Source organism: Crocodylus siamensis, chromosome 1 (assembly GCF_052110815.1).
Source record: "Crocodylus siamensis isolate JL-2025a chromosome 1, ASM5211081v1, whole genome shotgun sequence".
Classification (NCBI taxonomy): domain Eukaryota; kingdom Metazoa; phylum Chordata; order Crocodylia; family Crocodylidae; genus Crocodylus; species Crocodylus siamensis.
In genome coordinates this window covers 63,415,788-63,443,010 of record NC_143395.1, presented here as the reverse complement: position 1 = coordinate 63,443,010, position 27,223 = coordinate 63,415,788, and the positions used below count along the sequence as shown (strand labels likewise).

The 27,223-nt window shown below is 38.5% G+C and overlaps 1 protein-coding gene across 3 annotated transcripts; it reads left to right on the top strand.

Annotated features, from left to right (window-relative positions):
* Positions 1-25,052, top strand: HMGN3 (high mobility group nucleosomal binding domain 3). 3 transcript variants are annotated; one of them, XM_090035285.1, is made up of 7 exons: positions 27-179; positions 17,899-17,949; positions 20,332-20,361; positions 21,213-21,260; positions 23,086-23,199; positions 23,316-23,415; positions 23,717-25,052. In XM_090035285.1, exons 1-7 carry the CDS (start codon positions 165-167, stop codon positions 23,728-23,730), a joined length of 372 nt encoding a protein of 123 aa, XP_089891411.1. In that variant the 5' UTR covers positions 27-164; the 3' UTR covers positions 23,731-25,052. The 3 variants fall into 3 exon arrangements, with proteins under 3 accessions (XP_089891426.1, XP_089891411.1, XP_089891419.1); XM_090035300.1 differs by lacking the exon at positions 23,717-25,052 and having other exon boundaries at positions 1-179; positions 23,316-23,710; XM_090035293.1 differs by lacking the exon at positions 23,316-23,415.
* Positions 25,053-27,223: the final 2,171 nt, after the last annotated feature.

Below are 27,223 nucleotides of genomic sequence, written 5' to 3'. Positions count from 1 at the left end.
CGGGCGCGGGCCGCTCGGGCGGGATCCGCGGCTGGCGGCGGCTGCGCGCTGGTGCGGCGGCAGTTTTTTTTTTTTTTCTTTTTCCTTTTTTTTTTTTTTTTTTTTTGGTGGCCCCCCTCGCTTTCTCTCGCAGCGGCGGCGGTGGCGGCGCAGCGCGGGGCACTATGCCGAAGAGAAAGGTGAGGCGCCCCCCGGGGTCCCCCCTCTCATCGCGACGGGGGCATCTCTCCCTCCCTCCCTGCCTGCCTGCGTGCTTCGGCCGGGCGCCGGGACCCGCCGCCGCCTGTTGCAAACCCGTGGTCCTCCATGGCACGATGGACTCTGGCTTGGCTGTAGCGGGGGCGCTCGGGGCTCGCAGCCTCCAAGTCCCTGCCCTCCCCCCACCGCAAAAAAATGCAGCAGCTGCAGCTTTGTCGCCGAGGAGGACTTGCTGCTCGCAAACTCACGGCAGCGGCTCGTCCATCCGCGGCGGCGGGGGAGGGTCCCACCGGGGCTGGTGCGGAGGGAGGGGAGAGGAAAAGCCATGTTTAAAAACCAACTACACCCTTCTCCTCCCTCCTGTGATAGACCCGTATGTACCCACTCCCATGTCAATCAGGACAGGAGCCGGCACGGGCGGGTAGGGCGGGGATCGGCTTACACGTCGGAGCAGACACCGAGTTCAAAAACAGCGGAGGGGGGGCGGTTTCTGCTGCCCCTTCGCCCCCGCCCACCCTGCAAGGGGATGGTTTGGTTTGGGCGGCACTGCCAAGCTGGGCTGGGCTTGTCCTTGCCAGGCGCGGCCTCCTCTTGCTGGGGTGGAGGCTGCAGGAGATGCGTCTCTTGGGAGATGGCAGCAGTCCCAGCAGCCAGCGATGGGGGCACGGGGGCTTGGAGCCGGCAGGGCGGCCCGGTGGGTCCCAGCTGCCCCGGGGTCTTGGAAGGAGGCACTTGCTTTAAATGTTAACTTCTGTAATTGTCTATTCTGGAACTCCTGACAGTCCCTGAGGCAGCTGTGGTCGGCCAGGGTTGGAGAAGGTGGCAGGACTGGGATGAGCCACAGCTTTGATCCCTGTGTGAGACCTCCTGAGCCACCTGGTCCTTCAGGAACTCCAGGATTTAATTTTTAAACATGGTTTATTTGTGCCTGCATTGTTCAGGACTCACTTCCAGTGCCTGGGCCTCGGGAAACAGCTGCAGGATTTTTTTAAAAGGCGTGTTCATTACAAGTGACCACCGGACAGGTTTAGTAGGGCTTGGATCTTCAAAAGGACTTTAGATACCAACTTCCAACAGGCATCTAAAATCCCAGACTTGAACTTTTTTCTTTTTTTTCCTCCCTCTTTATTACAGTTACTAATTAAGTGTAATGAGAATCTTGACACTAATATATTAAAAAAAAAAGAATAACTGCAGCCTTTTCATATTAACTAGGCCAAATAAGGTAGGGTCACTTATGTTATTGGGGATTTGCAGAATGTGAGCTGTCACCTTCCCATTATGTATACTGTGGTTGGATCTTAAATCTGTTTTAATAAAAATGACTATTAGATGGTGATTTTCAGACAGCTAGGAGTTCCATTTTAGTCTTTCACTGATACATCATGAGTACTGTCAAAAAATATCAAGTGCACTGTTGAGGGTTTTCAGATTAACTTTTTCTTAAGGTGCACTAATCTATTCCTGGTGAAAGTGAGGAACTAATAACTTTATTGCTTAAAATTAATGGGTACAGTATAGTTTTCTTCAATATGCTGTCATCCTGGCCTACAGGATTTCTGCATTTCTAGGGCTCTGTCTTTCCTGAGTAATGATTGAAAATTAGGCTGTCCTGTGATGTTTGCATACCACTTTCCTCTAGAACCTTGCAAAATTGTCATGTCTATTCCCATACCCAATTTTATATTTCTGCCCCTTTGGCAGCCTTACATATTCTCCCCTTCAAAAAAAAAAAAGATGCAGCTGATTTTTTCAGTGATAGCAAAATTAAACTTGGGTCTTTTCCTTCCATGGTAAAGGAATGCAGTACAACTAACAATGAGTCTACTTTTGTTGTTTCTCTTAATAAACCTTGGATCTAAGGAAACTCAGAAATGTTAATGCCTCTGGAAAGCTGCAAGACTATGGGCCTGACTACAGGAGGAAATTGATGACATAGATTCAGCAGAATAATAGCTGAGTAATTATTCTGAAATAAAGTTACTTTTATTTTGGAATAAAATGCCTATGTGAGGTGAGTTAGAAGTAGTATATCAAGTATACGGGTCAATTTCTTTTTGCAGATGTGCGCGTCCATTAGCAAAGTGAACTTTTCCATTAAAACAAAAATCTTCAATCACAAAGGTCTGATTTAATTGGAAAATTACTTATCCTAAAAGTGTACAGATCACTGAGTATATAAACATGTAAATTTTAGGGTCATGCAAATAAATGGTAAAATTGCAGAAGGGGCATATGCAGAAGTAAAAATGCGTGTGTACTTTATCTAACTTGCAAGACCAGTCGTGCTCTATCTTTTTATTTTTTTTCTCTTCTGTGTTTAAGAAGTCATCATTTGACTCCCTTTATTATGAAATGCATATTGCAAATTTACCACAGCCAACTCTGGTAGGACATTCAGCATTCCCTAAAATTTTGGTCCCCAGTGGTCACTGAATTAGATTGGAAGGGGCAAGTGAAAAAAAACATTTGTTCATTGAGATGGTGTCAAATACTGCTTTGGAACAAAGGGAGGTTGAACTCTGGACTCTTCTAGTGAGACCTTTACATGTGTTACTGCCTGTTGTAATACCACATAATGAAGTGAATACAACCTTTCACAAAGAGAACAGTGTGCCAGCGTGGGCTAAGCTTGAGCACTTGGGCGATACTGGTAGCAGTGAAATCTTTGGAGTTAATTTCAGCTAGGGCTGAACAACAAAAGAAAAAAAAAATTTAAAAAAATACTGTCCAGGCAGGTTAGAATTAGTAAATTCTTCAGCTGTTTTAATGGCTATATCAAAACATCTCTGCATTAGCAGAGAAACAGGGAACTTAAATGTGTCCCAGGATAAACTCAAAACAGTAGCGTGGTATGATTGCCAAAACATGGCTTTAGCATGATCATTGAAACTTAAAATGAGTATTGCTGATCTTACTATTTGTACATCCATGATGAAAGAGGTAAAAAAGTCAAGTAACTTGCTCAATGTCAAGCAAGGAGTCTGAGATGTAGTTGAGACTGCTTCAGAATGATTCAGTCTTCACTGTCAAAGGACTTCCCTAGGGAGGGCTCCATGCACCTGGCTCTACACAGGCAGTGCCCCAATGTGGATGCTTTGTGCACCACCAGGCATGTGCTAATAGGCATGCCTGAGGGAGTAAGCTTATTGGCACACATGGGGTGCTGTGGTAAGGCAGCTACGCGGCACTGTGGGGCTCCCTGGTGCAGTCTTTTAATGATAAAGATGTGCTCTGCTTGTTATTTATCTAGTTATAGGATGCTGTCTGCATCTGTTTGGAGAACTTTTTTTTCACAGAAGGTTCAACCCAAAGTAATGACTAATTGAGTGTGATTTTTTAAAATTTATTTCACAGCATCTTTGACCACAATAGTGATATTTTAAAAAGTACGAATAGAATACTTTTCTATTAGTGACTCAGCTAGGTCATTTGCTTGCTAAGCGTGGTCAAAAATGCTAGCTTCTGCAATAGAATTGATGCCAGATGTGGTGAGCATTTAAAAGAGATAACCAGGTATGTTAATACAACATCCCTGTATGTTCTATAAACTGTTGTTGATGTTTTTTTTAAATAGTGTGTATATTAATACAAAAAGAGACCCTGTGCTCAAGGACTAAAAGGTATATTAGGACTGAAAAGTTGAGTATTGAAGAGTTAGAAATTTTGTCCCCCCTGTACAGATGTGTTAATATATAGCCTTTAGAAAGAAGATGATGCTGTATTTTTTCCATGAGACTCATGCCTCATTCAGTATGTACAGTGATTACTGAATGGATGGATATCTGTTCAATATTCAGTTTAATTCTTGTAATTTCTTTCCCATACGTCATCAAATCTTGCTCTAGACACAGACATTTTAATTTCTGCATTGTCTTCTCTATGGCATTAAAACAAGAATAATTTATTCCTTTACAAATGCTTATGAAGTTGCCTTCACAGCACCCTGATGAAGTGAGAAGGTTATGTTATCTATGTTGTTCATATTGGGAGCTGAGCACACAGGAATTAAGGTCACCATTGTCAGAAGTATACTTTGCTTTGGGATTCTTAATTTTGGAGGATTAATGCTTAAATTTAGCCTTTCTTCTTGCTCTATTTATTTATTTATTTATTTTTTTGCATCTCATCCCTTCAGAGCACCTCTCCCTTTGATTTCTGCTTCAGTTGTGAGTGCTAGGGAACTTCCATAAATTTGGTATCTCATATTAGGCAGATAGTAGCAAACACACAGTTAGTGGCTGTGTTGAGTTTGGTTTGTGATTTGCCTAATATCACCCAGAAACTCTGAGAGAGAGAGAGAATCATTTTCTTCATGATGGAATACAGTAGCCTTAACCATGGGACTATGTTTTACCCTTTAAAAATCCTCTGCCTTATTTAAAATATGGTTACTAACTTTTGCAACATTGTAAAACCATAGATCTTTCAGAAATGACTCTTTCTCAGATGGTCATCTGGTGCCCTGGGTGAGGCAAGAGGCAAAGCAGTATGGGATCTTTTTGTTAAAGGCTATATCATAATGTATTTTTATACAGGGGCCTAATTAAAGTTGCCTTTACAAATTTGTTTCTGGCATTTCCTAAATCATAGGTGCTTGACTTTCTGGCTTTATCATTCAATGGTGGTTTTTAATGTAACTTTCTACATTTAAAAAAAAAAAAAAAGCATTTTTAGGGGGGAAAATATTCCATCGTGTAGAGAGGTACGTTTGATCCCACATGTATCGGCAGTGGAGTTGGAAATTGCAGACCCATGGCAGAGACCTCTATATCCTGAGCTTACAACAACACTGATATAAGATGACAACCTTCTCCTAGCATGTGGATCAACCTGTGGAATGGTATTGATATGTTTTGTCAGTGGATTTCGGAGAGATTTGCTAGTAAGAGTGCAACCTTGATATTTGGGATTCCTTAGTTTCATGTTCCAGAGGTGAGTGTGCTGTAATGCTGATAGGTTAGGAGCCAGTGGGCAGAAGATCTTTCACCTCTTTTTTTTTCTTCCCTAGCCTGGTATTGTGCTTTTTTTGATCCTTGCATCTGCATTTCAGTCAGTGTTTCCTTCCTGGGTGTAAGCATTCTCTAAAATTCAGGAGTATTGAGAGCAGTTCCCTCTTACTTCGTTGCCTAGCCCAGGGGAGGGCAATTTATTTCAGGCGGCGGGCCGCTTCCTGAGTTTTGGCAAGCCATCCAGAGCTGCGTGACAGGCAGCCAGGGACAGATAAATATTAATTTTCTAAATTTTTTAGGGGTCCCATGGGCCAGATAGTATGGTCTGACAGGCTGCATCTGACCCATGGGCTGCATTGTGCCTACCCCTGGCCTAGCACGTCAAAAGCTCCTGGAAGATAGGATGCATGACAGCAGAAAAAGTTCTTGTTAGCCTCATTATCCATGAAGTAAACTGATGAGGGACACGATCTTTAGAGACTATTTCTGCTGTATTCTAACAAACATTTATCAGTGATTTCAGAGGCTTATAACTTGGTCATATTTGGATGTTTTTCCAGAGGTAGAAAAAAGCTTCTTTTGGGCCCTAAGCAATTTACAGGATGGAGGTTTCAGAGTTTCTTGATGAAATTATTTTAAGACAGTTTTAGCATAGAGGAAAAGTATGTTGCTTTCCAAACTTAATTCTTGGAAATGAGTGAATTAAAGCAAAAAAATAAGTCATTTTGAGATGCAGTGCTGTAGGTTGGAAAAGTTCAAGCTGAATGGATAATGTTTGGAAAAGCTGTAAGCAACTGAAAACAGTCTTATAATAGAAAGTCCCTGGCAAACCTCCCTATAGGTATCATCCCTACAAGTATCACTGCCAGTTAAGCCTGCACTGTATAGATGTCTGTCTTATAATTGACTCTTTGATTCCCCAGTGTTAAACATGAGCAAACTTTCTTTGAATCGTTACAATCTGACAAGTAAAAAACAGACTTAAACTTTTGACATAGATGAAAACAAAAGTGCAAATATTACACTGAAGTATACTTCAGTGTGCATGTGTTACGTGGCATAAAAGATGCTGGAGTAACGCTATTTTCTTCTGCATCTAGTTGCAAAGCATTTGTGTTTAAAACATGGAAAAGATAAAAACAGAATGAATGTACTGGGTCACCTTTTGTATCACTTAATCCTTTTGGTAACCTATAACAGATTAATGATAGCATTATATCTTGAGTATATCTTAACTATGCTAGTGTTAGAGTTGGTTTTAAGATCATTAGATTATGGTTTTATAGATAATTTTAAACTATAGTTGGCTATGGAAAAACCCAGCAATTGATTAGCCATTTTTTAAAAACGTATATCAACTTTTTAACTACTTGCACTTTTTAGATTCTGTCACCCACTGACTAATTTTAGTTGTATTTTGCTCTGAAATACCACCACCCCCTAAATGTTCAAGTGAGTTATCAACCTAAAGTAATTCAAAAATTGGTTATATATATTAAAGTGTAAAGAAAATCCTGTTGTTATTTACAGTTCATCGGATATCACAAGTCGTCATCTCCAAATTTTTCAAAATGAGCAGGTGCAGATATTTCATTTATATACAAGGATTTTAGAAAGTACTGAGTTTTTCACTGGATCAGAAATTCTTTGAAAGCAGATCTTCAAGCCAACAGAAAAATCTTATTTCATAATCTGAGATTATCTGTTTTGGTAATTAGTGTCATAAAACTAGCCTAGTGATGAAATGAAACAAATACACAATGAAAGATAGCTAATGTATGTTCTGCAATTACATATGTTCTGATTAATTAAGTTTCTCTCAGAGGACTTCAAAATTTCTCCACTAAAATTTCTAGTGAGCAATATTTATGTATAGTAACATTCTGGGAACATTTTTAATATTGTAGTAGCAAAGTAACTTGAAATTACATTAGACTAGAAATTATTATAAGTGTTATAATAGTATTTGTGTAGGGTGAAGGTAAACCTAGTAACAATATGTCTTGGAAATAATTCTCTAGCATTATGTTGTTTCAATTACTTTTTTTTTCTTAAGAACCATTTTTTTCCTTTAATGACTGTAAATAAAGTACAGTAGAGCCTAACAACCATAGAGGTAGCCAAAGAAATGGATGGTCACTTTAGTATTGGACCCTTATATCTTTTCACACCAGTGCCTCTTCTTTTCATCCCTCTCAGCAGCTAGCTGCTGACAGCACAAGAAATGAGTATGTTACATCAAGATCATTGTGTAAACTAAGCTCTTAATGGGTGCATGGCACCCTTAATCACAAACGGAGATAAATATTTATGTATGGGCATATCAGCGGTTAACTAGTGACCTACACTGTTAAACTAATTTTGGGGACAGGAAAGGAGAATTGTAGATGGGAAAGGAAAGAGACTATGCCCCTTGCATGCTAACCAAGAGTGAAATAGAGTCACAATTGTGCCAGGGGTTACGTGACTGCCTTCAGAAAATTAAGACCCATACCACACCTAGGCATCCACAGCCTGATAAGTTAGAGTGTCTGAACTGTACGCTTGGCAGCCAGTTGGTCCGTGCTGATCAGTAGAATTAGGGCGGCCTCTTCTCCATGTCATGGTGGCCTACAGCAGGACTGTCCAACTTCTAGGCAGCTGGGGGCCACCCAGTGCAGGACTGCAGATTTGGAAACCACTTGCTGTACAGTGGCCCCTATGCCTTGGGTTCTCCTCTGCTTCATGGGCAGTCTGGTGGTGTCTGGGGTGTGAAGGAAGTCATGCATACCTTGAGCAGCTAGCTGAATAGCCCTGGTCTACAGGATTACTTCGATTCATCCATGAGATAACACACTTCATGAGATGTTATTTGGCCATGAGATGACCTTGCATGGGGTAGATGCGATAGATATGCTAATTACACAGAGCACCTAATACAAATGGCAGAAAATCTCAGCACCATCAGCCAAGCAGCAAAGCATCACCCAGTAGGGCCACCAAGAGGCAGTGGGTGCAGCATGATTTAAGGGTATACTAAGAGTATTTGGGTGATAAATTGTAAGAGAATTTTTAAGAGCTTGCATAGGGTAGTCAGCCAGCTATTTGAGTTAATCTATGAATTTATTTGCTGCCAGAAAAGTAGGACAGTTAAACAAGCTGCCCAGGGAAGTAAATTACACTGGTGTGAATGTATCACATGTTTGGGCCTAGAGGGAACACTGTTGGGTGATGAGACAAAAATCCTGAGGTTTGCCTTATCTGCCATATAGAACGAGTGCGAATTCAGAGAGTATGGTAGTAAATACAGGAAAGAGAGTCTTGCTGCCTTGGCTATGAACAGGGCGAGTGAGCAAGGACTCAGGTGCTTACTTGGTGATAGTGGCATGTCTTGGTTGAGCCTTTTGCAAGCACGCCTCTCCCACTGGTCCTGCATGGGCACTATAAATGCACCAGTGAGACTACACCAAGGTGTCCCTTTGTGACTGCTCTGGATACCTTGGTTTCAACTCTGCTTCAGAGTGGCCACTGGGGACGATCCCTTTGGGACTAAATTTCTGGGTTTTGAACGTGCCTGCATGGGCAGGTGTATGAGACTTGCTTGGGCCCATCCTGACCAAGGCAGGCTGGTGCCTCAGGATGGACATGCTCAGGAAGCATGGAGCCCCTTTCTGGCACATAGAATTCTTTGTGAAGCAGTCCTGGATCTGAGGATATATATCTTTTTCAGAGGAAAAGGCAGTGTAAGCAAGATAATATCATTCCCAGCTGCTGAAGAGCCTTCAGCGCTTACTTACCTCTGACCCTGGGCATCTGATGTGCTAATAGTACCGCACAGCTTTGGTCTATGACAAACTAAGCAGATAGGATAATTACAAAAGTGCATTCTTTCTTCCTCATGGCAGAATATTACATATTCTTTAATATTACATATTTGCCTTTTGATCACATTTTGTTTTTGTTTTCTTTTTCTTTTCACCTCTTTCTTTCTGTCCTATCTTGTATTTCCTCCCATAAATTGTTTAATAAAACCCAGAATGTTGTCCAGTATGGTTCTCTAAGTGTAGAGCCCTTCCATCTGTTTTTAAGCACTGGCTGTAGATGTACCTTGATTGTCAGAGATGCTGATCGATTTAATGGATACAAGGGTGCTGTGAAAATCAAGCCAGTTTTATTTAAATAGGGACTTAAGAGTCTAAACTTAAGAACTGAATTTCTGGCTCTGCAGACAGATACGATGCTTTCAGAACTGGAGCCTATTTTTTTAAATGGTGGCCAAAAGAACTTGCATTAAATAGTTGTCAGTCTTGACTATAGCTTCACTAGGTTATTTTGGTCCTGATTTTGATTTTAACAGGATAGTAGTAACAAAATTATGGAACAAATATTCATGCAAGAGTTTCAGCTTGGCCAAAATTCTCAAATGTGAGACCCTAAAATCTTTCACCCCAGCGTGTTGCCTATTTTCAGATATGCTTGAACACCCACAGCTCTCCTGTTGGACCTGAATCTCCTGAAAATAAAGCCACTTATTAAGAAGCAGAAATATGGATTAAACATCCAAGAATGAAAATATTGGTTCCTAAAGAAGATGGCAGCATGAACAGCAGCCTCTATATAGATCTGCTTTACTTTTTCATGTTGTTGAATAAAGAAAATAATGTCCTCTAAAAGACTATTTAAAATGAGATAAGTTTTGAACACTTGCTCTTAATTTCTTATAAAAAAATGTAAGCTGTTTGTTTAGTAATAATTGGTTAAATAAATCTTAAATTAGGTGTAATTCAGAGTTTGCAAAATGCTATGTTTTGGGTCCATGTGGCTTAAATTTATAGTTGAACATTTAGAGCTTTTCAAGTAGGAATAACAAACCAAAAATCTACAGTAAAGTTTCTCTTTGAGAAAAACATTTATTAGAGCAGAACAACATGCGTTATTTTTTAAATTTATTAAATAGAACTGTGCCCTGATTTGTTTGTTTATTTTAAAGAAGAAATTCAATTAGTGTGCTGGGAGAAGGCACAACTAGCTAGATTCAAGTTACAAACATTCCACTGTTATGTTAATTTTAAAAATTGACCTTTCTTACCTCTTGACTCAAGAATGGATTGTAATACTGGCACACGTACTGTATATAATTTTCATGTATATGTAATATAGATACAAGCTAACCATACATACTAAATCTCTTTGATTTGACACTGTAAAGAAGACATGGAGTCTCTGATCCTGAATCTTTTTTCCCCTTGAACTTTTGAGGAATATTTTTATCATTTTATATAAGCATTTTTAAGTATACTTTTGCCTTTTCAAGAGTTTCATGATGTTGACAATATCCCCTTAAAGGATTAGAAAATTAGACATTCTGCTTTTAATGGATAAAAGATGAAGGGATTTACCTTCTAAAAAATGAAGTTTTGTATTACCTTTTGTTATATGTAATTTAAACAAAACAAAACAAATATATATATATATATATATATATATATATATGTAAAGAATGAATACTTTAACATTTCAGGTATATTTGTTTTTATAGTGAAGTGTGTGTTTTATTTAATATAGGTGACTGTAGACTATGTTTGCTTAGGTAACTAGGAAAGGAACATTGCCTGGGAGAAGGAAGCTTAGGAAGGTAGTATTTCATGGAGCATTAGAAGACTTGTAAATAATTCTTGAATAGGCCCAGGAGGGGCTAAAACTTCCAAGTTCATTTCCTACTATTCTGTAAACCTTAGATGTGTGTAATAGTTTCATAGTAGGGTCGAAAGGGACCTGAGCAGATCATCAAGGCCAACCCCCTGCCATGGTAGGAAAGAGTACTGGGGACAAACAACCCCAGCAAGGTGATTGTCAAGCCTTGTCTCAAAGACCCCCAGGGTAGGAGCCAGCACCACTTCGCTTGGAAGTTGGTTCCAGATCCTAGCTGCCCTGACAGTGAAGTAGCACCTCCTGATTTGCAAGTAAAAATTAATGGAATGCTTTAGATACCACAGAAATGTGTGTGTTGAGGAACATTAAAGTATAAGGTTCTAAATTCACAGCATATCAGGCAAGTAACTTTATATGTTTCAAATGTTAGTTCAGTGGGACTACTTGTAGGTGAAGTATCCTTTGAGGATAATAGAAATGTGGTAGGTTTAATACCTGACTCTTAGTTTAAAAAAAAAAAAAAAAGAGTGGATACAGTGATAGTTTCACTTGCACAGTTAATTCAGATTTGCTTGGAACTATGAGCTCTGTTGCATTAATTGAAAACTGGTCAGAGAAATAAAAGTTATTGATAAATGGGATATTGCATAGGTGGCCGGTGCAGAAAAAGTATCTAGAAAGGTGTCACAGGATTTGTTTGGTGTTAAATTACGGGCAGTTTAGTGTCTATATTAACTTGAAACAGGAAATAGTACTTTAAATCTGTGAATTGATACTACATTCAGAGCTGTCAGGAAGATACGGCAATAAGTAAAGAGATCTTGCAAAGGAAAATATGAATGGGGAGACAAAGCAATGGGCCATGTTCAGTCTAGTGTAATTCTCTTGACTTTCAATTTAGGTATATTATCAATTAATTTAATTTTCCCCAAGCTGAAAACTTGGACCTTTCTGAACAGAGACATGCAGAGGGAAGGGGCAGAAGGGACCTGAAATGCAGTAATTCTGATCTGTGATGAGGACGTGATAAATCTTGTTGTTGGCCACTGAGTTTTACTAAATCTGGTTTGGGGAAGGAGTGGGGGTGGGGAGAGGTTGGGGAGGTTTGTATTTGTTTTGCTTGCTTGTTTCCTTGTTTCTGGCAGGAAAAATGTTTGGGGTTAGAAGAGGTGAGACATCATATCATGGTGTACAATACAGATATTATATCCTGAAGCTGTGCCACAAAACTTTTGTTGCATGGAATGTGTTTGCACTTGAATAGATAAAGCACTGAAAAGAAATACTATTGATTTAATAATTATGTACTAGTATGGCTTAGACGAGATGATTTAATGAACCTTCCATCTCCAATTTATAACATAGAATTTAGAATGAAATTAGTGTGTGTTAATTCATGTGGGTATGAGAGAATTAATTTCTGACCACACAGTGCCTAGGTGTTCAGCTAATATTAAGATCCTTCATAAATCAAACATTCATTTTTACAGTGGCCTACCCTTTTTATTAGCTTTTAATACACTGTTCACATTACTAAAATCAGTCAGTGTGTTTATATTTGTTCAGAAGTTGGTTGCTGATGGGATCCTACAGTATCTTTTGGACATCTAAATTGAGGTATTATTGAAAGTACAAAAAAATAAGAAGGCAGATCCCAGATTGCCTTTTCCGTCATTTCCAGACTTATCAGTGACTTCCATATCTACTAGAAGACTATCATCCTTGTATTAAGGTACCACTGAGGACAATGATGGAAAGTAACTTTGTTACTGTTGTAAAGCTACAGCAAGTTTAGATTTTAGCATTGAATTGGTCAAGCTTTTCATTTTATTTCCTTATAAACCATGACTGAAGCCACTGCTATTGAGTGGCAATTCATTAAAAATATGTAAAACACATTATTTCATTGCATTCATCCTTAAAACCCTGAACAGGTTTAAGATTGAAGTTGTTAAGTTTGTACAAGGAATAGTACAGGATAGGGAGGGAGTTCTTGGTTTGATAACCAGTAGGTGTATCTACACATGTGCTTTTTTACGCAGTAGCCTATTTTATTACACATTAGAGTGTTACAGCAAGAACCATGCCAATATGCTAACACATAGTAAAATTAGGCTACTGAGCATTAAGCATCACTAACAAAACACAATTTTTCCAATTATTCACTTGGTCTCATAAAAGATATTAGATTTACCCAGAGAACCTTCTCTGACTAAAAAAAGGGTATGCTTTCACTACTGCACATTGGGGCAGCCTAATGCGTGTTTAGTTAGTACCTTGCATTAGAGGTACTAAATTTAATGCACAGTAGCAAAAGCGCGTTGATCAACATGTAGATCAGGTGTGGGCAATTATTTTGGGCAGAGGGCCACTTACTGAGTTTTGGCAAGCCATCAAGAGCTGCATGACAGGAAGCCTAGGGCAGATGAATATTAATTTTCTAAATTTTTTAGGGGCCCCGCGGGCCAGATAGAATGGTCTGGCGGGCCGGGTTGCGAAATGGTCTGGCGGGCCAGGCCCGCATCCGGCTCCTGGGTTGCATTTTTCCTACCCTTGATGTAGGGTACCCAATGAGTCTGTCTGTGGAATTAAGTGCAGGGCATTGGCAGTGCCCTTCTCTCCACTGCTTTCCACTTTGGAATGTTGTAAGGTGTTGTTGATGTTTTCTGATTGGATGCCTTGCTGTTGTATGTATGTGAGGTTTCATAGAATCATAGAAGTATGGTCGGAAGGAACCTTGTAGATCTTCAAGCCCGACCCCCCCCCCCCCGGGCGGGAGAAAAAGACTGGACTCAAATGAGTCCAGCCAGGTAGTCATCAAGCCTCTTCTTAAAGATCCCCAGGGTTTCAGAATGATGATTTTGGGGATTCCTTGGGTAAAAATTTACCTACAGGGGACTGGACCCAATGGGTCTGGAAGCCCCTTCTAGTTCCATGCTTCTATTATTTTTTAACTTGCTGGTGTGCTGGTGCTGCACTGTTACAGCACCAGTGCCCTATATAAGGACTCCACAGAGCAAGAATCAGTAGTCTCTGTTCTTCCAAAATGTGTGACATGCAGCACCTCAACAGAAATTATTTATCTGTATGTCTATTTTGGCAAGGTTATTCAGCAAAGATCCCTTGCTTTTATAATTCAGAGCATGTATGTGTGTGTGTGAATTTTTTGTAAAGTTTTTCCTGATCACTAGTTTGCATACAGGCCTCCAGGTTAATTTGGAGGTACTAAATCTATATGATTCTGTAAAGTTTAACTGGTGCCACACTAAACACAAACTTGATGATTCAGATGCCCAATCTGTAGTAGTATGCAAGGTGCTACTATCTGTGTGCCCTCATGTGCTTTTATAATAAACTCTTTACCCTGATTTGGGTGTCTGTCCCAAAGAATACGTAGTCTGTTTTGTGTATTCAGGTGGTACCTAATGCAGTGGTTCCTAACCATTTTAGACCCAAGGCACTCCTCAGAAAATACCAGCTCTTAGCTTTCGCTCATTTTTTGACTATGGAAAAGTAATAGAGCAGTATTTCTGTTGCAGAGAGCTCAGAAAGACCACGACAGTTCAGATTTTGTTTTTCAACACTGACTTCTTATTCGAAATCACTGGGTTTATCTTGTAAGTCATGTTTGCAGAACTAACAGTGCCAGTATTGTGTGTGGCATCCCATGTCACTCCTGAAAAGATCTCAAGGCACCTCAGGGTGTTGCAGCACCCTAGTTAAGAATCGCTGGCCTAATATAGTAGGCCTATGAATGGTACTGTAATATGGGCATGCTGGGGGTTTGCTGTGTAGGAAGAATATTGTCCTTTTGAATAATTGTATGCTATCAGTGAGCTTAGTGCTATACAAAATTTGCAAAGGAGTGCCTTCCCTGACTAGTTTACCTCATAAACAAGGCAGAGTAATTAGAATACACATCAGTTTGACAGATTAGGGTGTCAGGTTAAATACTGTGAGCCATAGCATTACCTCACGTGGAAAAATCTGGGGGAGGAATGAGTTCTTTAGCACTAAACTCAACTACTTTGAAATTGGAGTTCCTTAGGGGTCATCATGGAGCTCTGAACTTGTGGTGCTTGTGGAGATGAATTATTAAATTACGTTTAAGGGTTGTTTCAAATGGATTTGTGTCTATTTCACCCATTCTTGCTAAAAATGGACAAGGTGATTTGGTTCCTGAAATCACCATTGTATTTTCTAGTTATTTTTGTTTTTGTTAATGTAAAAATGTAGTCTGATTTTCAAGTAAATAAATTGCCATCAATAAGCTATATTATTTACTAAAGCACAGTATCAAGAAGGTGGCATTAAGACTTCTTGGGGGGGAGTGCATGTGATAACATTTTAAACTAAGAAAAAGAAAGCAAACTAAGTATACAACTTCAAAGCTTTATTAAGCAAGGTTGGTAAAATTGATATATATTAATTTTAAAAATCTTTTAAAAAATTTAAATCAGAATTTTTATTTAAATAGGATTTTTCTTATTTCATTTAAATTTATTTTGAAGACTTATTTAATGACTTATTTTAAACGAAATCTAAATTTAACACAAGATATTAAGAACTAAACTGCTTCTTATAACATTTAAATAAATTCTCTGAATCCATGAGCTTCTATTTTTAAAAAAATACTGAGTTACAGGCTCTGTTTTTTGGGGGGTTTTATGTAAAAAAAATATTTTTACTCTGATTGTAATTTGGGAGTTTAAGCTTTGTAAATATGGCAAAATAGGTCATATATTGGGCTTCATTGTATGGGAAACCCAGGGTCTGTGCTTTTGGACTTAAGAGACTGGCAGAGTCGTTGTGGGTTTTGGGATCTGGTCTCTGACTCCAGCAGGAGACACTGCCATATCTCCTTTGTATAGATTGAGCCCATATGGGTGGTCTGATGCATGCATTTTAATGCAGCTGCTTGATACAAATCACAAGCAAAGTTTAATTATTATCTAGGAAAATAAGCAAGATATTATTCACTGTTTTCTGTCACTAAAAATGTAAAATTAATAAACATTTAAAAAATAAGCTATATATTTGTTTAAATAAATATATGTAATCATAGTATAATCTCCCTATACTGTATCAAAATGGAGCAGCAAAAAATCTAGTGTAAAGGCTCTCTTTAGTTGTAAATCTACATGTTTTAATGCTACATCAAGCAGTAAAAATGCACCTTTCTTTAGAAAATAACTGAAGCACAAATTGAAGAACTGATTAAAATTAGGGCTTTACTTTTATATTTACATCACCTTAATTTAAATCCCTCCATGGTAGTATCGGGATAAGTATTGACAGGGGCAATAATAAAATAGATCATTAACAAAGCCAGAGTCCCTTGCCTCATCTTCCTTACAGTGCATACTCATTTTACATTGCTCTGGTTTTAGGAGACAATGTAAATCGCTCTTAGTGTGATTTAGAATTGGCTTCAGTCTCCTTATGGTGAATTTCTTGTTTGGCCTCTGAGTTCTCATCCACCTAGATAGCAGCATCCTGCAACTGTGTTTGTGATTACAGCGCTCACCATCATTTTCTGAAAGTCTTTCAGTTATCTGAGAACACCACCACTGTGGGCTGGGGAGAACCCAAGTGGCTGAGGAAATGGCCAGACTCCATTTTGGATGCCTTAATCTGTTGCTTTTCTAGCAGCTCTGCTGCCCTGCTCTGTGCAGTGCTGCTTAATTTCCTGCTGTTTCTCGTTGCTTAAACAACCAGTCCTAGTTTCCCTTTTACCAGCTGCTGTTGTGGTAAGCTTTCTTTTTCATCAGGAGGGCATATGTTACAGCTACAAAGTCACATTCATTCGCTATTTATGACTTCACTGGTAGGGGACAGGGTTGTCAGTACTCTTCTGCAAGCCTTTTATAGTCCAGTAACAGAACAAGAGAAAAGATCAGGCAACTCTGTTACGAACTAGCATGCCTCTAGCATGCCTCTTTGCTTTCTGTGCCCCAAGCAACACTGCCCTATTCTCCAAATTCCTTTACAAAACTAGTTTGCTTTGGTTAGCTTTTTATTCCAAACCTCTACTTCAGTCTTGTCTGCTCCTGTCCCTGTACCTGATCAGAAAACAAAATGCAAATAATAACCCAACTACAAAAAAAAAATCCCTCCAAGAAAAATACTTTATATAATACTGAATTGTCTGCTCTCTAACCAGAAAATAACAAAAACGTTAATAATGTTTGCCTCAAAGTGCTGGTCTCATTTCTGGTAGACATCGCCTGTTTTTCCCTAATTTCTATGCCTGACTTCTCCACAAAGTGTCTGTTTAGATTATAAGACCCTAAAGAGCTTGTAATCGTCAAAAGGTAAAATATAGTCCACACCTATAGTTCTGCATACATAATGAGGGATCAAATGGCCCCTCTTTATTTTAGGTAAAACCAGGCAAGGGAAAAACTTCCTATGAGGCAGGCATTAGTTTAGGAAGCATTAGTTTTTGCTCTGAGTTTTCCTGTCAGACTCCAGACAGTTCTTTAACTTGAACTATTTGTAATGGAGGGTGTATAGATGAGGTGACCAAATTCGTAGTAGTCTTAGGCAAAAAAAGATTGAGGAAGTCTGTTACATTTTCTTGAAATATTTACGTGTGGCATTTTCTTATTTCAGTATGTTTTTGTTGTTGGCTTCTTGCTTTCCTAATTGCTAACAGAGCACATATGTGAGAGGAAGAGTAGTAGATTTCTCAGGGGTTCTTAAAATTCCTATTAGATAAATCTCAAGACTCTTCTTCCTGCCACCATCCTACCAATTGCTGACTCGATGGAGCTCCCATTGGAGTCTGCAGATGCTCTTTGTTAATTGCCTGGAATGGTCACTGATGCAGGGTTTTTAGGTATCTACCTGCTGCTAGGTAGCTGATGTCCCAACCCTGGCTGGTAATAGGTCATATGTGTCTTGTTCAGGAAGTCTAAAATGGTTTTGGTCAACCTGGTTTGTAATTGAAACTAACTTGCGAATCTGCTGAAAAAAATGTTTTGTTTTTAAACTGGTATTCAGTTTTTGTGGTATATAAATGGAAAAAACTTAAACTTGATTGTAATCTATGTTACCACGCCGTTTTTATAGATGCATAACAAAATAACTGATTGATTTAACCTTTTCTTTCTAGTCTCCAGAGGGTGCTGAGGGCAAGGATGCAGCAAAAGTAACTAAACAAGAGGCAAGTTTTCCAGTTTTTCATATACTGTAGTTTTAATTATTTTCCACAGATTTACAAGACATAACAGTGTATGCCACTCCCTAAGGAGCCACTTATAAAAATCCCTCACTATGAGAATAATGTTACTTTAATCATGGCAGATTTGGTAAGATCTAATCCTTATGGGCTGACTAATCATAGGTCTCATTTTTACATGAGGTATATTTCAGTTGCAGTTAGTCTGGGTTTGAAGGAGAAAGGGAAGGAAGGATTTCCACATCAAGGAGTTTTGTTTTTTTGTTTTATGTTGTTTTTAACCCCAAAAGAATGTTTTAATACTTTGAGTTTAAAAGCTAAGTGAATATTCAAGTGAATTTCCTCTTTCTTTAAAAGCTTTGAATGTTTTTCCCAAATACATATTTGAACTGAAAACTTGAGTTGGAACATAAACTGTAAGACTTTGAAAAATGTACAATTTACGGAGCCAAGTCAAGTAGCTGACCTGAGCCTCTGTCTTTTAGAAAAGGAAGAGGCACGAGGTTTTAAACAATTGTTAAGTTGCATCCTGAGCTCTGAAGGGAACAGGTTAGCCTTGGAAAGTATAAAGATGTGAAAAGAGTATCTTGGTTTCTGGGTACTCAGTAGCAGTATCTTCCTATGAAATTTCATAGAAGATCAGGAAGAGAGATGGTTGTCTGTACACAAATTAGTGCAATTGAGAGATGTATGTACTTTCTGTTGTATAAAATATGAAAAGGCAATTAAAGGAAACACCTCAGACAAATCTTAAATTTAATGTAACTAACATATTTTTGTGTGTTTAAATTATCTTCTATCACAATTCAAATAGTATTTCCTCAAAACAGAATAGAGAAAGTGCTCAGATTTTTCTTTTCCTAGAAAGATTTGAGAGAAACCATTGTCTATTGATGTCCAGTATAAAGAATGAACATTTCTATTTCCTTACCAGGAGCTTGCAAAAATCTGTTAGAATTCTAAGCAGCATGTTCTCCCTGAAATGTGACAATACTTGAAATAGACTTGAAGTCAAGAATAGATATAATGGCTATGGATGCTATAGAAAAAAACTACAGTAGAAAAGCTATTTTTTGGCTTTGTTCATGAAGACAGTTTAGCTCTGTGTACGTAGCCTCTACAGCTTAGTTCACATAATTGACAGTCAGATATGACAACTTTTAAGTAAAGCAGGATGAACGATTTAAACAACCAAGCCCTTAAACTCTGGGAATATTTAAAAAAATGTAGTAAACTCTCTGTACTCTTACTGTCATTGCAAACCCCTAAGTGTAGCAGATCATTAGGTAAAGCTTGGGTATATGAAAATTCATTTGTTTTTCAAAAATATGATTTTAATGCAAACTGTCTTATCCCCACCTTGTGATGATCAAACACTTCCTAGAGAACCATGGGGTGTAAATAATGTATTTCAGATGATGACATCTTCAGAACATACACGTCTTTATTTTAAAAAAGGCTTCTTCAGTTTACTTTTAGACCCTCTCGTAGTTGGGGCTGGTTATAATACTGTTGTCCTTTTATTGATTAAAAACGGAATTCAGTTTTGTTGTATAGACCAAATTTTAACTGAAATTCATTACAGTGCTATGGAACCAGGTCCTGAACTCGCATGTATTTGTAGCACACTCTTTGGAGTGGAGAACAGGCTGACAAACTCAAAGCTTTTCCAGGCTTCCTTTTCTTCTGCACTGGACCTTTAAAAAAAGAAAAGTAATATGAAAAAACAAAAATCCCTCTCAGTTTTCTTTAAACAGGAAAAAACAAAAGTTAAATAAAATATTTCTTTTCTGAATCTGCAACTTGTTCTGTGCTAAACAACTTCTGTGTAGGATTGGGCCTCTAATTTGTTTTTTAAATTCTAGGATATGACTTCCTCTATAAAGGAACCCTATCAATTTAGCTTGTGTTTTTGTGAAATATTTTGCCTCATGGTAAAATAGCTCCTGCTAGTTTAGAGAAAATATTATTCAGAATATTTTCAGCTCATTTGTGTTGTGCCCTTGACAGCCCTCTCTAGTGTCAGTTTTAGTGTTCTCCCAGCAGTCAGCCATTCTGTCCTGTTTATAGACCTTTCACATAGCAACAAGGGAGAGAGACACGATTATAAATTGGTACTGGAATGTTACTGTAAAATTTACAAATACTGATACGTTTGAAGCAGGTAGCGTCACTGGAAGTTCAACAAGAGACTAGATTTCAACTTCACCCCATCCCTTTAAAATGTTAAAGGTCCAGTATATGTGGAACCCTTTTGCTATCCTGGAACTGCATTTTATTTTGTTACCAAATGAGTGACAGATTTTTGCCTTGGTTTGAAAATGATCACCAGCCTATAAAAGCCATTTTTCTTTCTTTCTCTTATAGCCCACAAGACGATCAGCAAGATTGTCAGCTGTAAGTATTTGTAAGAGTTGTTGGTGTCTGCTTTCCCAGACGCACACTTTCTTATCCCAGACTGATAAGATTGTCACTTTATTGCTTCAGATCTTATTCTTAAAAGAGCATTAAGCATGTTTGAAGGAAGGATGTTTGTTTGCAGTTGGTTTTATTAAAATTAGCTCCTGAACAGACCTATGTCCTACTTCTCTCACTATTATGTTGCTGCCTGCACCACTGACTCAGCACTCCTTGTAGCTAGCTGTATCTCCTGACAGATGCTGGTTGTAGAAATTAATATTCTTCTTTTAGAGGAGGGAACGGTCCAGCATAGCTTGATTTGATGCCTCTGAATAGTTTGGGATGCGAGTCAGTTTTGGTCTTTTTTCGGTGTGGATGGAAGGATAGGTGGGAACTAAGTCTCCTCTTATTCCTTTTCTAGTAAATTTGTTTATGGTATGTGTATGTGTATGAGTATGAGGGAGCTCTCTCAGAAAAAAATAAACTCACTTCACAAGGAGTGGAGAGGAAGAACCTCCCAGAGTTCTAGTAATGTTGGAAAAGGTAGGCCAAGATCTTTCCTTTAAGATGGTGACAGCAAGCAGGGTTTATGATGTCCCACTCCATACTCCCTGCTTGGAATTTAAAATGAACCCCAAATTACATTGATTCCTTGACCTGGTTAGCTTATGATGATGCATGCTATAGTAAAGCCTAAGACTGGGTAAGGTATATCTACACAGTGAGATTCTCCCTAGTCTTAAAAGTTGCATGCCATTGACTAGGAACTAAGGAAAGGTGCGGGTGGAAGCATGGTGGTAAATTATCTAGCACATTGTATATGTTGTGTAACTGAACATGTTTTATAGAAACCTGCTCCACCAAAACCTGAACCCAAACCAAGGAAAACCACTAAGGTAAAATTCCTCTGACTTAAATTGCTATAACTAAGTAACCATGCATTTTTCTCCTTTGCATTGTAAGATTCATTATACCATTTTTAAGTATTCATGGTTTACTTCTGAATCAACCACAATTTCTTTTCCAAAAAAAAAAAAAAAGAAAGACCCTCCTCATCCCATGACATCTATTGTAGTTAAAATAGAGAGATGTCCTCTTACATGCACACAGAAAGGGCTTTTGCTCTTTAAAGATGGAGCTCGCTTGTCTTGGAGGTGGCAGAGTTGATCAGGATAGATTCACTTTCAAACTAAGGCCTGAAAAGTCCCACAGTAACATGTCACTTTGCTTTGTGCTAATCTCTTTGCTTGACTAAATGAAGAGGACTCCATGCAGTAATGAGAAGCTCTTATCCGTGATTTCTTATGTAAATGAAGCCATCACTAAGATTGTAAGATTTTAAATAAAGGTGAAATTAAAGATGTATTTAAATTGGGTGGTTTTGTTTTTCTACGCCAAACTAGAATTGAAATGAAAATCCTTCCCCAGTAAGTCACTTATTTTAGATACTACTTAGAGATATCCTAGAAAGGCATTTAAAAAAAAAAATCATAGATTAATGTTGGGCCAGGGAGAATGCAAAAAAATCACAACTATTATACCAGAGAAAACAAAACTTGCTTTAGCATTCCTCACTGTGCCCCTTTGATTCTTAAAGGGGTGTCTTTACTTGAACTGAATATTGTAATATTTTTTTCAAGTGTGGGTTTGTAATTCTGTGATATGGAACATTTTTGGGTCTGCACTATCGACTGAAATTGCTGACAGAGTACCATTCATTTTATCCTGTCTTTTCCACATGTGTTTGATATAGAATGTGGAAAAGGGAGTAATTTATAGTGAGGAGGGGAGAGGTTTATTTAAAAAGAATGGGGTAGGTTTTTATAATGTTCATTACATGTGGCTATGGGTTTGACATCATGGCTTCAGTATGCGTCAGTCACAAGACAGGCATATATTTGAGGCCTATATCAGGAATTTGGGGTTAATAAAAATTAATAAGCTCCTTTATAACCAAACTATAAAATTAGGAACTGGTTTAGCATATGCCTGTATAGATTTGTGAAACTTTTAAAGGAAAAACAATTAAGTTTATATTTTGGATGAACTAAGAAAGAATTGTATGTAATGTTATATTGTAAGTAACTTCATGTATTTCTAGTGTTCAAAGGTAGCAAATGTGCAGAGATGTAAACTTAAATTCTTTGATTTGTTTTTATTTGAAAATTATTTTACGTGGAATATTTGCACTCCCAAGTAAAAGATTAAAAATAGAATGTAGTACTTTTCTTGATAAAAGGAAGCTTAACTTTTATATCCCAGTTGAAGTTGACAGCAGTAGTTATCAGTTTGGGTCAAGGAGGTTGGAGCAAAGGGAAGGATGGAAAAATCTTAAAATGTTAACCCAGGACTAATTTAAATATCCAATGACAAATCCTAAAAAAACTTATGCAAATCCATGGATGGTGCATGTCCTTGTTCATTCCTTGTTCCTTTATGGGCAATATATTGTTTCGTTTTTTTTTCAAATCAATTCTACCAAAGTAAAATATGTTAATGTCTGTAAATTGAGAGCAAATTAGAGAACACTACTCAGTTAAATTTGTTTGTGCTGTCAGCAATTGTAGTTACAGTTAAAAGTGCTCTGGGCTACTTTTAGAGAGGTGGCTGGAATTCTGTTTAGTTCATCAGATATGCTTCGGTGCTATTTTAATATTTAGTTTATAGGGACATTCACAGAAAATGATGCACGCTATCTTCATGTTTTTGATCCTTTGTCAGAAGGAACCCGGGACAAAGGCTAACAAAGGTGCTAAAGGGAAGAAGGATGAAAAGCAAGAAGCTGCAAAGGAAGGTACTACACCATCTGAAAACGGTGAAAATAAAGCTGAAGAGGTACTTTCCACACACACCTTCCACTGATTGAATCAGTGTTTTTTAATTATTCAATCTTTCAGCCATTGATAGCATGTTCATAATGTTTCTTTTTATTGCCCATAATGTTATTACAGATTCGCATCTCTCGCTCAACTGTTAGTGTTTCAACATCCAGAGGTGCCCCACCCAGCACACTGTCAGTAAAAGGGCAGATTGAAACAGTGAAAGTTAAGGGTACGGTAGAGCTTTCTGCATGTGTGCAGTGAATAGAAACAGATAGTTGTGTGGTGCTTTTCATTATGAACAATGGAAGCTGACAGGTAAGGCTTCTATGGCTTTTGAAAAGCTGGGACCAATAACTGAAGAAAAGTGTGTGTATGTACCTGTTTTGTATGTGTGAACGTAACACTGAAATAGATTTGACATTGAGCTGTTGAAAATAATGCATCAAAGGAAAAAGTGTTAGTGTGGGTTTTTTATATGCATAATGATAATTTACTATAGTAATTATGTTCTTTTTTTTTTCCTTTCACAGGCACAGAAAACTGAAACTCTAGGTGACAAGAGCGAATGAATTATCATGAAAATTTTGGGTTGATTTTATGTACCTCTTGGACAACTTTTAAAAGATATTTTTATCAAGTATTTTGTAAATGCTAATTTTTTTAGGACTGATAGTTGACATATTAAACTATATATGAACATTTCCCTTCTCATAACCATGCTTTTAGAAATTTCCATTGTTGGCAAGTAATATAAATATCAATTTAGCATTGGAAAGTGTGTGTAAAATTGGATCAGCATTCCATACACTTGCTTTGAGAAATTAAGTCTTGTGCATATGGTGGTGTTTTTACTGTGTGTATTTGAATTTTTCATGCTGTTTTTCTAGAGCAATAATCAGTGGTGCTTTTGTACTTAGGGTTTATGTGATTTTAATGAAACATGGATAGATGTGGCCACCTGCTGACTATTTTGGGTTATTTTAATGGATTAAAATAAAAGGTCTCCTTGCCTGCAAAACTATGGCCTCCTAATGTTTTCTCTAAATCTAGAATGCCTTACTCATATTTTAACTGTTGTGAGGAAGACTGAGTGGTTTAGCAGCTATTGTGATCTGCATGCATTATATTTGTTTTTTTGCTGGCCTTTGATGAACAATGTATTTAAATGTCCACATATGAGCAGGAGGTCAAGGTTTTTTGTGGTCCATTTATTAATGGGCTTATGAATACACCGTTTCATGTTCAGATTTATTACCATGAGCAAATAGATTTTGTGTTACTGTACCAGTTTGATGCAGAGATACCAAAACAGAATGAATTGCTTGATTGCTACAGAAGTACAGTAACTGTGAGGCATTCTGGAGTATTTTGGCTTCTCCCCTGCCTGCCCCTTTCATCTAATAGAGCAGATTTTAATGTTAACATCTTATTACATGTGACCCTTGTTTCTATCTGCAGTCTCAAATTTAATATACTATAAAAATTGCTGTTCTGCCTCAGCAGAGGACAGTTGTTAATATATTGAAATTGCTGTTAAACAGCACTATATTTGGTACCTGTTAGAGATGGAACAATGAAAGTATTTTTGAAGTGATTGTGATGCTGGTAAATTAGCTAATGATTTTTAGTACTATACATTACACCTTTTCAACTCATTATAAACACCTTGGATAATTTTCTCCTTCAAACCCTCTTCTCCTGGGACTCTGGTATTTCTATTGTTGTTTGTGGAGGTGGGGTGGGGGGTGAGAAAGAAATGTTCCCTGTTCTTCAGTACAATTGATTTGTATTGCTCAAGTGGTGGCCGTTATGTCTGGGGTTACTTTTGCTTGTTTCAGTCAATAAATAAATGACTGTATTGCCTGACCCTAGTGTTTTATTTATTATTTGGAGATATCTAGTAGCCTGCTCTTAATTAAAAAACAAAAACCTCTCTCTTTCCCCATTTCAACATACTTTTTGTTCAGCTGCTTTCTTGCATGAGCATGGTAGTAACATAGAAGGCCCCAGTCAGAAACAGGGTTTTTATTGTGATAGTCACTGTACAGTAACATAGAAGGATGCTGTCTTTGTACCTGAAAGCTGCAGTTGGGAACCTGATTGGGAATAAGAGTGACTGTACATGTATGTATTGTTGATGGTGGTACAGGATAGTGAGGACAAAGTGTATGTTTTTCTCTGTCCCCTTTCCCCCCAGTCTCAAATGGTATCTCTCAAGCAACAGGCTACTTAGCTCCATTTTTGCCAAAGCATGTGGCCTTTAACACCCAGATGCAAGCTGTGCCTCATCAATACAGATCATATCATCACTGGACCAAATAACATGGATTGTAACAGCCAAATTTTATTCACCTGCACTTCTACCAGTGTCATATATTCAATCTCCTGTTTACAGTGACTTTCTTCTGTCTACATTGGACAAATGGAGTGATTCCTACATGCAAGGATGAATGAACACCAGTCTGGCATCCATTCTAGAAAGACACATGCCTGTGGCAGAACATGTTACCTCCCTGAACTGCATAGGCTATGTCTAGATGAGCATGGATGTTTATTTCCCTGGGGACAAGTAGCAGCAGCACTCCTTGTGCTGCTGCTACTTGTCTCTGGGAATGCGTGTGCCATGCATGCTCTGGTGCATGACAGGTTACCCTGGGTGGGGTGGCTGCGGCCAGCAACTGTACTGGCCCCAGCAGTCTTACTTTGGGGTTCTGGGGTTCTTGGGGAGCTGCAGCGCTCCTGCAGCTGGGAGCCTGCTAGCAGTCGGGAGTGTGACTTTGGCCAGCCAGGCTCTGGTTTTGGGCAGCACCTGCTGCTGCTATATGCGCCATCCTGATTTTTTTTTTGGTGTGGGTTTTTTTTAACCCCAGAATCTCCCAGGATCAAACCCCCTCTGCTGCAAGGTAGCAGTACAGGGAATGTCTGCATGTGGGGTGTTTAGTGTCGCAGATGGGTCTGTGGTGCTATATACCGTATGTCCACGCTCATCTAGACATGGCCACAATGGTTGTTCCTTTGGTGAAACTTTAGAAGAACTTCTGAACACAAAATTGCAGCATAAGAAATTATCCATAGACTGGATTGTGTTACACATGGTCTAAACAGGGACTAGATTCTTATCCCATTACCTGGATTAGCTTTTGTGTGACTCCTTTGTCCCTACGGACTTATTACTTGTTTGCTTCTCCACATTGTGTCCCCTCCCTCCCTCCTTCCCTCCCTTCCCTCTCTTTTGCATTGAAATCACTCTGTTTAATAGCCTGCTGTTTTGAACGACCTTTCATAACATCTGACGAAATGAGCTCTGTCTCACAAAAGCTTATGCATCTCTAGCCTACCTTCTGCTTGACTTCAGAATAACAGGGCTAACTACTTCTCTTATCTAAAAGAGATAATTAACCCATTTCCCAGTTTGGTCTTTCTATCGCTTTTTTTGACCCTGAATATCAATCCTCCAGCTCTAACTAATGTACATGCATATAAACGTATGCCTCTTTTTTTCTTAAACTTTTCTACTCCATGGGGAAAGCAGCAAAATGAAATATTAGCTTGACACATCACTTAAACCCCATGTGACAAGCCACTTTGCCCAGTTATCAGCTGCCATCCTTATTATAGAGCTGTTGCCTTAAAGAGCTTACTGGGCAGAAACAGCAAAGTTTTCCATCCTAGGAAGCACAGGGGACCTGAACTGTGAGTGCTGTATTGGCAGGAGAGTAGTGAGGAGGAGTTGGGAGGTAGTTTTTACTTCTGTGTATGGTATTAGTGAGATGAATCTTGCTGACTGTTTTGGTACCTACGTTCTTAAAAAGGATGATCAAAACCTGGAGATGGTATTGAAAAGAGCCACAAAGCAGGTTTTTATTTTGGACAGCTTGAAAAAGAGACCATCTTTTCCATGGGGCCAAGTACAAGGTACTAATGGGCTCCTAAGTCTTTCAAAGAGAGGCATAGCAGGAACCAATGGTTGGAAGTTTAAAGTTAGACCAATTCAAATATAAACATCAGTTACATGATTTTTAGCAGCAAAAGTGACT